The sequence below is a fragment of the Lontra canadensis genome, unplaced genomic scaffold, assembly GCF_010015895.1.
Source record: "Lontra canadensis isolate GAN:19392208 unplaced genomic scaffold, GSC_riverotter_1.0 scaffold181, whole genome shotgun sequence".
Lineage (NCBI taxonomy): Eukaryota > Metazoa > Chordata > Mammalia > Carnivora > Mustelidae > Lontra > Lontra canadensis.
Window position 1 is genome coordinate 256,738 of NW_022631175.1, and position 16,163 is coordinate 272,900.

General features: G+C 37.3%; 1 protein-coding gene across 4 annotated transcripts in view; it reads right to left on the bottom strand.

Moving 5' to 3' along the window:
* Window positions 1-6,701: 6,701 nt before the first annotated feature.
* CNOT6 (CCR4-NOT transcription complex subunit 6) overlaps window positions 6,702-16,163 on the bottom strand; it is a 68,258-nt gene continuing 58,796 nt past the window's right edge. For all 4 annotated transcript variants that reach the window (XM_032846851.1, XM_032846852.1, XM_032846850.1 and 1 more), the window contains 3 exons: window positions 15,084-15,314; window positions 12,750-12,952; window positions 6,702-10,779 (listed from right to left, as the gene is read on the bottom strand). In XM_032846851.1, the coding sequence (XP_032702742.1) occupies window positions 10,567-10,779; window positions 12,750-12,952; window positions 15,084-15,314 (647 nt within the window). In that variant the 3' untranslated portion in view covers window positions 6,702-10,566. The remainder of the gene's footprint in view (window positions 10,780-12,749; window positions 12,953-15,083; window positions 15,315-16,163) is intronic.

The following is a 16,163-nucleotide window of genomic DNA, read 5'->3' on the forward strand; positions in this document are numbered from 1 at the left end:
CTATTTTTTATTTCATTTTCAAGCCTTATTTCCCTGGCTAGAACTTTGGTACAGTGCTGAAGAGGAGTGATGGGTGAACATCTTGTTTTTTTCTGATCTTAGAGGAAGAGCCTTCACACTCTTTCACCATTAAGAAGGATGTCAGTTGTGGGTTCCTCACCCTTTATCAGACTGAGGAAGTTCTCTTCCGTTCCTTTATAAACTAGAGGTTATGGAATTTTGTCAATATGTTTTCTGTGCCTAATGATGTGATCCTGTGGTATTGCCCTTCATACTATCGACGGAGTGTATTACATTAAGTGGGGATATTAAGGAACCTCGTTTTTAGATAAATCCCACTTGGTCATGGTGTATGATTATTTTTTACATGTTGCTGGATTCAGCTTTCTGGTGTTTTACTGAAGATATTCCTAGCTGTATTCATAAGCAGCATTAGTGTGTAGTTTTTTTCCATGTGACATCTTTGGCTTTGATATGAGAGTAACACTGGCCTCACAGAATGAGCTAAGAGTTCCTTCTAGTTTTTGGAAGGGATTGTGAACAATTATTTATTCTTAAGTACCCAGGGGAAGTCGCCAGTGAAACCATCTGGGCCCGGGCTTTTCTTTCCATATAGCTTTTGTTTTTAATTCAATTTCTTGTTATATATTTATTCAGATTTTCTGTTTCTTCTTGTCAGTTTTGGTAATTTGTCTGTTTCATCCACATAATCTCAGTCATTAGACAGCAATTGTCCATAGTACTCCGTAATAAGCCATTTTATTCTGTAAGGTTAGTAGTAAGGTCCTCCCGTTTATTCTTGATTTTAGTAATTTTTCTTCCTGCTCAGTATAAGGTTCATCAATTTTGCTTATCTTTCCAAAGAATCAGCTTCTGTATCTGTTGATTTCCCTACTAGTTTCCTATTCTCTATTTCATTATTTTCTGCTCCAGTCCTTATTATGTATGTCCCTTCTGCTTGCTTTGGGTTTACCTTGCTCTTTTGTTTTCCAGCATTTTGAAGTGGAAGATTATGTTATTGAGATCTTTTAAAATGTAGGTATTTACAGCTGCCAATTTCCCTTTAAGTACTGCTTTCACAGCATCACAGAAGTTTTGGTGTGTTATGTCTTTTCATTTATTTCCATGTATTTTCTAATTTCTCTAATTTTTTTTTTCCTTTGGCCCACTGGTATTTAGAAGTGTAGTTTACCACATATTTCCAAATTTCCCAACTTTCTTTCTAGCTTCCCTTCATGATGATCAGGGAATATACCTGGTACAATTTCAATTCTTTAAACTTCTTGTTTCATGGCATAGCCTATTATCTACTGGAGAATGTTCCCTGAGCACTTGAGAATATGTATTCTGGTATGGGTAGGTAGAATGTTCTATACATATCTGTTTAGTCTACTTGGTTTATAGTGTTTCAAGTATTGTATTTCCTTGATCTTCTGCCTAGTTTTTCTATCCATTGGGAATATGGTATCGGATAACTATTAATGTTGATCGTCTATCCCTTTCATTCTGTTAGTTTTGCTTCACGTAGACTGTGGTTTATAATTTAGCATTGCTCATGATTACAAAAAGTTTCTCTATCTCTAGTAATTTTGTTTGTTTTCAAGTCTACTTTGTCTTATTTGGATAGCCACACCAACTTTCTTGTTTGCATACCTTCTTCCATCCTTTTATTTCAACCTGTTTGTGTCTTTGAATCTAAAGTACATCTCGTAAGCACATGGTTCCATTATTTTCATCCAGTCTGACCTTGTTTGATCCATTCACATTTAATATTATTGGATTTATGCCTGCCATCTTTTTTTTTCAGTCTCATGCTTCTGTCTATTCCTCCTTTACTACTTTTTGCATATTTTCTAGTGTAACATTTTAATTATTTTAACAATTACATAAAACTGAGAAAGTAGATTCATATATCCAAATTATCCCAAATAACACTTTTCTCACAAGTGAATCATCAAAAGTCATTAAACTTTTTTGAAACCACATCAACAAAACTGGTTTATTCTTTTATAATCTATTTAACTTTGTAGCAAAAGCTTATCAACTTCTCTCCAAGTTAAGAACATTTTCATGCCAGTTCTCATTAATTCTTATGTCCGCTATAGAGTAACATCAGATTCAAATTTGCATAATTTGAAAAACAACTCTAAACTTAAACCAAGCTATCAGCAAAGTGTCCCTCAAATTTTAATTCTAGTTTTAACAGCCAATTTACAAAATGCGATGACAGTTAAAATTTGTTAGAATATATACAAAAATCGGCATTCTTGGTTTGTATCATGAGGTTCAACATAAATTCTTGTACCTGCCTGTGAAAGTCACAAATCGTCTTTCCTCTCCTTGGAGTTTCAATTTTGGTTCACTCATATGCAGACTGACACTTGTAAGAAAATGTGTATCATATAGACATGGTTTGCTTTTGATTACTATTTATAACAAGCATTTCTTTTGTTGCAAGATAATCTTAAACTGGTATTAAATGAACAGTAAACCATTGTTAAAGTTCCTTTCATAATTCAACCAATGAGCATTACAAGACAAGATCATTGAATTTTAACCTTCTATCCCTCTGAATAGTCTTCACAAACTTGATTTGACATTTTATTTACTTAATTTTAACAACTATGACATTTTTCAGTCTGTTCCAGGAAATTAAGTACAACTATCTTCAATAAGCATAAGGTGTAACAAAATAATAAAGGAAATCACTAAAATTCCAACAAATCCAGATTTCTGACCTAACACAGCTACAGCATTATCTGTAACAGATATGATCTTTCTTCATACCTGGAAGAAATTCTTTGGCGGATGTAAAAAACACAAAAATACCTATGTTGTAAGTCTGAGTTTAGGCCAAGAGTTCACATTTCTTTGTAAATTGGAAGTCCCTTAAGAAAATGCATACACTAAGTATTAACTGTTGGTGTCTTTTGTATCACACAACTCATGTAAAGCTAATAAGTACTTCAATGTTTAAACTTTAAACAATCTTTAAGAATATTAGGAAGGTCTTATAGTCTCTAAGTAACTAGGTCTTATAGTCTCTAGGTAAACTGAAAATACTTCATTCTTGTAAAATACTTTGTGTCTTCATTTTCTAACAAGATGTCCATAATATAAATATATTTTTCATACCATATCTCCACTAAAATGTTTTTTCCTGTGGAAGAATACAAGCCCTTTTTATAGCTGGTCAAATCTACAAGCTCATATCCTGTTATAAAAGAGTTTTTAAAAAATCTGCTGGACTTCTAATTCTTATTTCAAGTGATTAATTTCATCTATTATTTTTTTTTTTACTGTTAGCAGGAAACATTAAATTCAATTAAGCATTTCAAGAAAATGTACCCTACTGTTGCTCACTTTACTACATTTTTTTTACACTGGTTTTCCTTTTCCTCTGGTGCAACAAATTGCCATTGTCATTCGTCATGAAATTCATGATATCCCTTCTAGTCTTCATTGTTCCAGTTGTGGGACTAGCTCAGTTCTGCATCAGCATTGGTTTTAAGTTTAATAATTTGTCCACACTTATTTTTTAAACCAGAGAAATAATTTATATTAAAAAGAAAAAAGGCATCTCAATCACTAGTGATTTCCATAGGCACAGTAACTCATGCTGCTGGCAGGAAGTACTCAAACATATTCTAAAGTTCCTTCAGTTAGTAAAATATTGTTAGGATGGCATCAGCTCTTTGACATCAACTGGTGATGTGTCTATGTGTAACACAAGCAATACACCGGTTTCACATCTTACACAATGTGTCAGATAAAGGGAAATTTGGTCCTATCACAACAATAAAGTTTCAGCGAAACTGAAAAATATCTTACAGTTCCAATCCCACTAGCCGTATTTCAAGGGCTCAAAAGGCACATGTGGCAGAGTCCGCCAGATTGAACACAGGTCTAATCCTCTGCATGACAGGAAAGTCAATTTAGAATTCATGGATTCCTTTCATTTGCTCTATTGAAGTGTCTTCTAATACCCATTAATTACTGAACTCTTCAGTTAGGGGCACACTGGATCTCTTTTGCAGACTAAACTCCAAATGAAAAATAATGCAAAATGAAGTAAGTGTAGTTTGAGAAACAAAATTCTTTGCCTAAATGTTTCTGTGAGGTCAGTAAAGGAGAAAGGGTCTGCCAGCAAACACCTGAAGGGGCAGAGTGTCAGGGTTTGCCTAATGAAAGTAATGAGGGACTGAACAAAACTCACTTACCGGTCTTTTCACCCAAAAGTGATGAGGGACCAATTGAGGTTCTTACTGATTCTGTTCCCTGAACATTTCAAATTCTCCTTCCTTTTTTCACTGATTTCCCTGCAAGCCATCCTCAGCTTATCCTGTCAACGGGACCATGCCGGAAGCCAGTAAACTAGTTTTCCTGTTCTAACCCACCCTCCAGAGCACTGCGATAGCAACCTTTCTAAAACATAAACCTGGTCAAACCGCTATTTAAAACTCGTATCTGGCTCTTCACCACCACCTGCAGGATTAAGTTCAAACTTCAGCATGTGGCTCAAGGTTCCAAAGGCATCCACTGTGTTCCAGCCAACCCCACTCGTGTGCTTCCCACTGAAAGACCCACCTCGTGCTCGAAATTCAGAACTACGCACGATTTCACAAAGGGCTACTATATTCATCTGGGATGAGTAATTTACTATGATTCATCTGGGAAAAAAGTTCTTAATCCTTCTAAGTTCTAAGGACTAGTTCTAAGGTCACCTCTGGAAAATTTTACAGGCTCATGCAGATTTGCGCCCTCCACACCTGGAATACCTTTAGCACATGTTACATCAGATTATAATGAGCGAGGAGCAACTTGAAGTCAGAGACCAGGGCTGGAGGTCTCTATTTCCAATCTTGGAGCAGCGTCTGACAAGAAGAAATTGCAAATGAGTATGGATCAGTATGGTGACCAAGAAAAGTACACTAAGAACAACTCTGATCACCAAAACGGACCAACTACACAAAGCGCCCCCACCATCGCGGTTGTTCGAAGTTACCACTAGCAAGCATCGTGCCAAGGACGAGAGGAAAATGTTCTGGTAGCTCACAAAGCTCCCAGTGTCGAGCACATGCCTCTCACACCTACGTCACTGATGAGAACCAGCCACCTGCCCCAGCGTGACTATTACTCGGGAACCAAGCCCTGCAGCCTGCAGACGTCTTCCACCCAGCTTTAGTCACACGGTCATTCCTCTTCAGCATCCTTGACACACTGGGTTTGTTAAGAATTATATGAAGTTGGGGAACAGTACGAGTGGGTGTGCCGCGGAGGGGCGAGACTCCACTCCCCGGGCTGTAGGGCTGGTGGATGAGGCATTAATGAAGACAGTGTTGTGCTGACAGGCTCCTTGGGGCCTGCGGCTTACTCACTGTGCTAGGAAGGGTGGCGAAACCAGCAGGAAGAACTCCCATGCCCACCCGCCTCTGGGCACGTTGGTGTAGTGAGCAGAATTTCTTATGACAGGGCCAAAATAATGTAATGCTTTTTAATGCATTGGAGTGATTCAAAGTTTGCCGACTTTAAAAACTGCCATCTCCTTACTTAACGGATTAAAAATGTTCATGTAGCTAAAGAAACTACAGAAACTGGTTCGCAAGCCACCTTGTTTTCCCAATTCCTATAGACTGGTTGGCTAGAATATCCTGGGGAGCAATCTACTTAGCACATTTTATGTTTCACTATCTGGAGGAAATTAAACTTAGATATTTCTCAAACTCTCGTAAGATTCTAGTAAACACTATCTTCTTCTGTAAGATTCTTCTAACATATGATCTGTTTATTAAAATTGTCTTCACAGTACTTATGAAATTTAAAATCAATTTAAATTTGAATACCTAACAATACTCCAAAATGGGAATTCTCGGTATGTAGAACATTACATAGAACAGGAAAACTTTATTCTAAATATATTTTCCTTTTGTGTTCCCTTAGGTACTTGCTTCCTCTCAAGAACATAAACTAGAATTTATAAAGTAACATAGACCTAATACTTCATTTACTTTTCATACACTTACTTTTCAACAATTATGAGGAGGAACAAGACTTCTGTTACAGAGGTAAAGTTATATATTAAGCATTAGGTAGAAAATGCGTACTTTAAAAAGTGTACATCTTGGCAAACATTGTCATCTGACTTTAAATGATTTTTTTAAGCATCTACATTAAAAATTCACGTTTGTTATAGAAAGTAGTTTCTAAAAAACAAATGGACTTTTTCTGAAGAGTTGGGAAGTCACATTTTTAAAGTTTATATATACAGTAAAATACACATGTGAAAAGTAAAACATAGAATCGATTAGTATTACCCCACCAACACAATGTTTGTCACCATATTTAAAAGCATTTATTTAAAATATGTCAAACTCTTTCCAAAAGACGGAAGACACGTGAGCCCATTTCTTATTTTAAATGAGGTATATGGTAACAACGACAAAATTCCTAAATGCAAATGGACCATCAGTTGCCTAGATATAAAAATGAACTTTGGCAAAGACGTAAGTGTCATACAGAACAACACAGCCAATGTACCATCTCCCCATATCATGGCCCTTGTCCCCCATTCACCCTTCCCCTCTCCAAAGGGTGAGTTACAATCCTGTCCCAGATGACTCAGAATTTTAACTATGTGGTCTGCTAACATTTATTTTTCTCAAACCTCAGTACCACGGCTATACAAATTACACTTTTTAAAATATTTGAAACAGATATTGAATTTATTGGTTGGCTATGAGTAGGAAAATACATCAGTAAAGAAAAGAGACCCTGTATATAAATATAATACTAGCTAGTTACAATTTGACCAAGAAGGTTCCACTGAAAAGAACAGTAAAAGCCCTTGTTACCACCAGTCCATAGGTACATATTCGGTTTCCCATCACCCTTATCAAAGAGCTGCCTAGGCAAATGCAACATTCTTTGAGCTTAGTGCAGATAATGTGCTGAGTTTTGTTACATGAATGGTAAACAAAAATTAGTCCAGTGCATTACACAATATAATGTACTGTGAACAAAGACTAGATACTCTATTTTAGACACTACTTCAACATACCGGTTATTAAATCTTATGTAACCAAAAAGAAGAGCAAAGTGAACATCCTAAAATACTGTTTACGAGTAGGGGAGAAACACTTGCTAAAGGGTTCTTTGAATTATCTGCAGCATTTGTACTGAAAATTCTGACTGGTTCATTAAAAGAACAAACTGCTGTAACTATTTTGCCTAGGTTGGCTTTTGTCTTATATATGGCATGGCATGACCCCAAAACCTTACATCACTATGGAAACTAATTCCATGAATTTAAATAGTAAGAAAAATGGAATACTATAACTGGAATTTATTACCGAAAACCTGAATCTTAGAAGAGCTTTGAAATGTTAACTTCAACATTTAGAAGTGCATCTCACCCAATTTAATAATGTCCTTAGGTTTCAAAGTGCTAACTCAAAATAAGTTTTCTTGGCCGTCACCAAATCAAGAATAAAACCACATTTCTTGGAGATGTTCCTTGCCTGTCTTCTAGGACTATTAAAGTTGTAATCAACAATTTATTTCTAAACTTTAGTTTAAATTATGCCATAAGTTAATTTTGATGAACATTATTTAAATTCTCAACACATAAATAATTACCAATAATATGGTAAAATGTACTTCAAGAGATTTACAACAAGGAATTGTGTGCCTCCAAATTTCTGATCAGTAAAAACAGAAAACACCCGATTTTCTGTAAAACATTCATAAAATGGATTTATCCAGCAAAAACACTGAAATTACATTATGGCAACACCACATTAAATATATCTGTTACAGAATTTTGAAAAAAAAAATCTATACTGAGAAAACATACTAGTTTTTATTGCATTTCAAAGAGTACGGATTATTGGAAATTATCCAGGACACAGAAAATATTTAGAACACAAAACCTTGCTTAACAAAAGTATCAGTCTATTTTGGTGTGACTGTTTATTCCCTACAGACCCCAAATATTTCTTCCTCTTTTGAAGGTTACAGTTGTCAGTCTATACTCTTGGTTCAATTTATTACTATCTAAATAAGATGGAGAAGCTGTTCAAACTGACCCACAGAATGCAGTATGCCCAGAAGAGGCAAGAACAAATAATTTCAAGACATAACAGGCCCTTATATCTTACTATGCTGCCCCCAAATTCAAATATATTGCAGACGATAACAAATACAGATGAAAACATTTTGTGTAAAGCTCAAACCTTTAGCATCTAACAAGTGCACTCTAGTTCCAGCATCTATGAAAAGAATACATCCTCCATTAACAAATACAAACGAGTAAGTGCTTCTCCCCTCCCCCTCCATAAAGCTCTCTGGACCTGTTATCACATAATGCAGATCATAGGAAAAGCGGTCTCCTTGCCTCATCAGTCCAACCAGCTCCAGCTTACCTTCGCTGGAAATTGTCATGATGCACACTACCAACACAGTGTTTAGGAAAAATGAGTAAACACACCTTTTATTCACACTTTACAAAAAAAAAAAATAATAAAATAAAAACAAAAACCCCATAAAAAGTTATGCATTGGTTCTACATCGATAATACCAGCTTTCCAATGTACTGATTATAAACTGGACATGTTTGGTGTCAGCACAACTTAAAACAAAAAGCAAAAAATAAAAAGCCATCACAACAAAATCTTAAAAAAACCTCAAAGGAAAAACCAGGTCCCAGACAAAGATTCAAGATCAAAACCTTTGGGAAAATTCTTTAAAAAAAGAAAAAAAAATCATTTTTTTAAACAGTATGTAATTTAATTTTCTCTTAAAAACAGAATAAGCACACTTAAGTGCTGAATATTTTTCATAAAATTTTAAGTCATTATTCACAATGACTCATCTTCTGTATAAAAATTGTTAATAACATTTCAACATTTTTTCCTTACTGCTCACATGTTGTCCTTTTGCTCCCCTGCCTGCAGTTGAAACAAAAGCAGTTAGACCAAGTTCCCTCTGAATTCATTTGATTTTTGAGAGAATGAATGAGAACAGAATACACACACGTTACCTTTGCCTGGCTTTAATCTCTAATCTACTACCAACACTATGGGAAAATACAGGGTACAATAGAACTTTTATTGACCTATTAAAATGACTTAGTCACTCTCTAAATGATCTGAAGAATTGTCTTAGGGACCTGTTTTGAAAATATATCTCATTTACACTGCTTCATAAATGGGGAATTATTTAAGAAAAAAAAAAGGGGAATGATTTTTTAAAAAAACACGGAGAGAAAGGAATACACAGAAACCAGAAAGAATTCACATGATAGCAGTATTCTGGGTGACAGACGGCACTGTGCAATGACACCAAGAAGCAGTGCTTGGGTCTGGTGAGCAAAGACCCCGGGACCCACCCTATGAACATGTTCCAAAATGTGATATTCAATGCTTCACAATGGGAAAAAAAAGCCACAGCTTATACAAAAGCGTTTTCATAAAATTCTCACAAATGTTAAACAGTATTTAAAAAATAGAAAAGAGGATGCACAGATTTTCTCTGCATGCACAGGCAGTGCTTGGTGAGAACAAATTTAGGCAGGCACAGTGGAGATAGGACAGGAAGTGTCTCAAAAAGGAGTTAAGAAGCTGCATTCAAGCAGCTGTAAGTTTGCAACTTAAAAAAGTTAAAGATTTAAAAATATCAGAATGTACATATATCAACCATTACATTCAGTCCATAAATGCCTACAGATCATTCACTGCTCAGCTTATCTGTCCTGGAAGATAGCTTTTGTAAAAACCCAGGAATTCATGGATAAGTTGCCTCTGGTCTGAGAAAATGTCCAAAGCTTTAAGCAGATTTAGATTTAAAGAGCAATGTTCTCAGTTTAAAAATAAAGTAGTACAAAAGGGCCAACAAAACCCTAACAGTGCAAATCATCAGCAGAGAAAGTCTGTTGCAACTTCTTTTACAAGCTGGCCTTTTATAACACATGAAACAGTAAAAAAACTTAGCCTTAGTTTACAATACAATCATTTCCAAATCTGATTTTTTTTAGTACAAAATTTCATAAATCAGGTCTTCTGTGGATCATATACAATCATAAAGGCTAAATTCAAAGTCTCTATTTTACAAACAAGTCTGAAAAGGGAGGGAGTAAAGGATGGAAGAATGGTCTCTGGATGTTATTACTGGCCTCAAAAAAGTAGTGCTACAGATGTCTGTGCAAAGAGAATATGCTGTTCAAATATTTTCCTATTTCAAGGCATGAAAATATCATATCAGACAGAAGAAACAGGAAAATCACTTGTAACAAATTAAAGATAGGTGTAAACACACCAATCCCTGTCTAACAGTATATAAAGCATATTGGGCTCAGAATTTGTCTGTTGCTAGCACCTGGCTTTCATACTATATCCTTATCAAATAATCAGGATTGAAAATTCAAATCATCAAGGAAAAGGAAAAAAAAAAAAAAAAGAAAAAAACAAAAACGAAACAAAAACCAAACCCTGGTGGCCATACCTCACTCCCCTATATTCAGATTTTATGAGTTTACAAGTGAAACTGAGGTCGTCCTCTGAAGGTTCTGGACTACCTCCTGCCAGGAAGGTGAATGCCGTTCACTTGGGGCAGGAAAGGCAGTAAGAGCTCCAGTTGTGCAAAAAGTGAGAAGTGGTCGGAGGGAATGAGTGGGTGTGGGCAGCCGCTGATATTATTCTCAACGAGCCAGTGGTGGTCCAGAGGTCCCAGGATGCCTAAAGTGTTCAGCTGAGGTTTCGAATAGAAGATGTAGTCAATTATACCCTGAAAAACAGAAGGAAAAAGAGATGAGGCCTCACAAAAGTGGAGAGCCTTCAAGACATACCCTTACCGTTGCATTTGGGGGACAAAGAAAGGGACAAGCATGGGGGAAGAGACAGTACTATATAAACCAAATGATCCTGGATGTCAAATATAGCAGCAGAATGAAGACAGTTTAGGATGATAAGCATTCATTCTTCCTCCTTTCTGGACCTTTTCATAATCTTTAATGAGACCTACAAGAACCTTCCTAGTATGGTCTCAACTTCTCTTTCCTAACTTGATTTGTATTATTTTTTCATGCTCTTACTCTACTACACCATACTAGCCCTTTTTGGTGGTGGTGGTGGGGGGTGTATTGGGAGGGGAGAAGGACATTCCTGTAGGTGTCAAGCTCCTTCCTGCCCCAGGGACTCCACACATGCTATACCCTCCGCCTGGAATACTTTCTTCTATGAGTCATTTGGCTCATTTCTTCTCAATCTTCACGTTGAGTTCAATCATCTCTGCAAGTCCTTCCCAAATCTTGCCCTCACCCACCTGCTACCTACTACCACCTCCAAGTCTCTTCTCTTGCTCATGCACACTCCAGGTGTAACTACTACACATTCACTTGGGTGCTGGAGACCGGACTCTCCCACCAGACTGCGAGCTCCACCAGGGCCAGGACACCTCTGCTCTGCACACCCGCAGCAGCACGGGGGCCCAGCACTGGGCACCCAGGTAAGCACTTTGGTTTGCCCCTCTCCTCCCTGTAACTCAGCTTCTCCTCCACATGCTTTCAGCTAAGGATATTTAAGCACATTCAAGTGTCTTCCTCTTGTCTCTGTATCAGCAACAGGAACAGAAAGAAAAAAAAATCCCTAATCTCCCCCACCTTTTTGTTATCACCCTCACCTCCTCTTCAATCAATCTGCTTCAAGTAAGAATCTCAATGTTGCTTTTTACTATCTCCTTGCCCCTCCACATTCTTGTCTCTGTGCCTAGCTCTCCAGTGAAGCATCTCTCACCCACAGCTTCTGGAAGCTGAAGGCATGCTTCTCTTCCCCAGAAAGGCCTTCCTGCCTTGGCAGTTGGGCTCCTACACTGTCTAGGTTTACCTCCTCTCTCTGGCCCCTCTTCTGTCACTTACATGTTCCTTTTTCCCAGAGTCTGCTCCAGCCTCTCTCCTTCTCCACATATTCATCTGTTCCCAGGGTTAAATCATTATCTACAGCACTGCGCCTCCTCCAAGGTCGAATTTAAAAAACTTCAACCTTTTCAAGTTTCTCAAAGAAGTCTAACAGCCCTCCCCTCTGAAATTAAGACCTAGTTAGCACTAGTATTTAACATTCTAACATACAACCTAACCTGAATGATTCTTTTTCCAGGAGGTTAGAAACTAAGATTCAAGAGCAGAAATGCAAAAAATGGTTAAAAGAACAGATGAATACAGTCCAAAACAACCACTGGTATTAAAAATGAGGAGAAGCACTACGGCAAGACTCCATATTGTAAGCCGTTAACTGTGTCTGAGGGCATATAAATAGAAGATATATTTTTAAATGGCTAATATAAACCACATTTTGGCATTCAGGGAGTACAGTTTCAGTTAAAATATGAAAGATGAAATACGTCATTCCAATGGACACCGAATTAGATACGATGGTGAGATACGATGGTACTTTCTGAACAGCTTAGTTAGCAATGAGCATGTAAGAAATGTTAACTGCCCCAAAACCGTGACAGTTAAACTCAGGATTTACGATCATTATTTCATCCAATTTCTTACCCTGGAAATGGCTCTAAGGGGTAACTATCAAGTAGGAACGGGACACCAATCACAGAAGAGTAAGAAGAGAATATTGCTGCCATCGAATGCACGATGGCTTACTTTCAATCTCAACACACATCCACATTTCAAAGACATAATAAAGTTACAAGACTCTCCCAAAAAATGGAGATTTAAAAAGTTTCTCAATCTCAAAAGTCACCTTGAAATCGAACGTGTAATTTGTATAAGGCATCAGGCCACTCTCATAGGCACTCTTCAACTTGAAACCATGCGTGATCCTTCCATTGGTTGTCCCATTCTTCCCATTACAGCTGAAGTTTGTAAGACTTTCATTGTATCTCAGTTCCTTAAAGTCTTTATGATTTGTTTCTACTCCACCGGTGCTTAAATATTCTACAACACCTATAACAAAAATACAGGTACTTTGTTCACTGTCAAGTATAATATGGAGTGTACAAAACTGAAAATATGTAATAGTAAATACTTTAAACCACACACTGTCCCTTTCTAAAATGTTTGTTAGTTGTTTTGTTTTGGATATTTTTAGATTGCCCAGAACCTATCTTAAGTCCATTTTTACATGGTTTTGATCCTAGTGTACTAAATATTTTATATTTTGCTGTGCTGGTCTTTCATATTTGTTGAACTAGTTCTTTATTTTCTTTTTTAATTCAGCTTGTTTTTACTTTTTAAAAAGAGTTTATTTATTTAATTTACTAGAGAGAGAGCAAGCAGGGGAGGGAGGAGGGCAGAGAGAGAAGCAGGCTCTCCACTGAGCAGGGAGCCCGACAAGGGGCTCAATCCCAGGACCCTGGGATCATGACCTGAGCCCAAGGCAGACGCTAAACCAACTGAGCCATGCAGGTGCCCCTTGTTTTTACTTTTTAAAAAGAATTAACCCCATAATTAACATCTTGGTATCTAGGTTTCTGCCTATGTTGAGTTATTTACTTGGTGTAAAATGCCAAGATTAGGATTAAATGTGCCATTATACATACTGCCAACTACGGAAGAGAATGCCACCAGCTAGGTGGGCTCTGCAAATAGTTATTTTACTTTTCATTTAATTAGTTAGCAAAGTTGGACATTTTCCCATGTGTTAAATACTATTTTTTTAACAATGAAATGAGGCTTAGTATGTATTATTTGACTAGTCTGTCTTTGCCCCTCAGATACTCTGTAGTTAAACAGAATGCAGAACACACGCAGAGAAACTGCCAGAGAACATGCCCCCTGCTTCAGCAGCAGTGAACCCCAGAGAGCTGGCTGAGATGGCCTGAAGAATTATGGATCTCAGATACCTTTACCTGCCCTGAAAACAAATTTTAACAGTTTTTATCTTCCCCCTGGCTCTCATCCATCATGATGGCAATGAATTGCTAGTGAACTGAACCACTCCAAATGTGACTGTACTTCCATGCTTCGGCACATGTGCAAGGGCTTGGAAAAGTACTTTGTGAGAATGACAGAATATACATGAGGAGTTGAAACATAAAAAGGGAATACTTAATCTGATATTACAAGAATTATGGTTTTGGGGGCGCCTGGGTGGCTCAGTGGGTTAAAGCCTCTGCTTTCAGCTCAGGTCATGATCCCGGAGTCCCGGGATCAAGCCCCGCATCGGGCTCTCTGCTCAGCGGGAAGCCTGCTTCCTCCTCTCTCTCTGCCTGCTTCTCTGCCTACTTGTGATCTCTGTCTGTCAAATAAATAAGTAAAATCTTTAAAAAAAAAAAAAAAAGAATTATGGTTTTGTTCACTGTACTATCCAATGGGAAAATATTCAAGAATAAGCCTTTCTGTATTCTTCTACATTGTTATAAAAATCAAGATCCCAGTTCTTTCTTTGTTCACAGTGCTAGCGTGATCTGTGTAAACAAAGGACCTCAATTTCCACCTAAGGTGTAGCGGCATCAGGCCCAATTTTTTTTTTTTAATTTTTTTTTAAGATTTTTAATTTTTATTTATTTGAGAGAGAATCAGTGAGAAAGAGCATGAGGAGAAGGTCTGAGGGAGAAGCAGACTCCCCAAGGAGCTGGGAGCCCGATGCGGGACTCGATCCTGGAAGTCTGGGATCATGACCTGAGCCGAAGGCAGTCGCTCAACCGAGCCACCCAGGTGCCCAGGCCCACCAATATTAAGATCCTGTACAGAGCCATTTATACCACATCCTGTTACTACATGCTGGAATCCCAGAGAAGCTATCTTAATAATCTTCTCAGAGTCTGGATTATACATGACTTGGGGATAATGAAATATAACCATATGTTCTTTAACAAGTTATTTCAAGTTATCAACTACATGTTTATCGAAGTTGATTAATTCCCCCCGCTTTAGGTTTTCATAACATCATCTTGTTTCCAAAACAGTCTCCCTGCTACACACACAAAAAATGTTAAACCTGATTCATAGCTGCTGCTATAAGCTGAATTTTCATTTTGACTAAATTTGGAATTACCAAAAACAATGTATTACGACAACATTTTAAGTCAAAAAAAAAAAAAAAAAGCATCCTATATAAAATATCTTTTCTTACCAGAATCTGGCAAAGAATTAAGATCTGCACATAACACCAGTGGAATAGTTCCAAATTCTCCCAATACACTGGACTGGAGGTTTCGTGAGGCTTTATCAATAATGTTCTTCACTTCTGAGAGGAACATCATAGTTTGAACCAACTTCACATCAGAGTATTCAGGGTCCCAATGCATATGAGCATTAGCTACAAGAATAAGTTGTTTTTCTGCTCCAAGATGCGGCTTTCCAGCTATAGTAGGTAAAAAGAAAACAAAGAGACAGACAAAACCCGCCCATCAGCCCATATATTCTCACAGGATCTGAAAGCAAGTAGTGTATCTCAGAGTCTCAGGAACAAAAAAAGGTCCTAAACTCTCCCTAACCACCACGCCCCTGATGACTAATATACCATACACAAAGCTGAGCAACAGTCCTCTGAGCTCTGCTTAAACAGTCTGACGGAGGGCATGCACTACGTGGACACACATGGTCCATTCTATTTGGGACAGCTTTACTTTTAAACAGTTGTCTCCTTGAAACTGCTGGCTTCATTGATGTCCTAAACTGAGTCTCATAAAGTTAAATCTACACCCTTTATCTTATACTTAATACAGGTGCTAAGTTTCATCTCTATTTTCTCTCCTTCAGGTTAAACATCTCCAGTCCCAACTATTCCCTCGAGTGACACAAGTTTCAGTTCTCAGCATGATGGTCACCCTAAATGTACTTTTAATTTGAAATAAATGGTCCATTTATCCAAAATGCCAAACATTTAAAATAATGATTACAAGTAGGGCAGGAATACAAGTTAGGTTACAGAGTATCCTTGCTGCCAAGAAATTATAGGAGGGTATGGAGTTCTCTCTGAGCAGTTATTTTAACTAATATTTACTTCAACATTTTTTTTATGTGAAAAAATTACTGGGGGAAAAAAACACGTTTTTCCTTTGGCTTTATGCCTTTCCAAGTTCGAAATGCTTTTCTCGGCTCTGCTTTCTCATCTTAAGCTTTGTGGTGGAGAAAAGGGGATATGGCGTTTTAGAAATGACTTAAATTCTCACTGAGTTTCTTCAGGTGTTAGACAAGACTATTAATACAT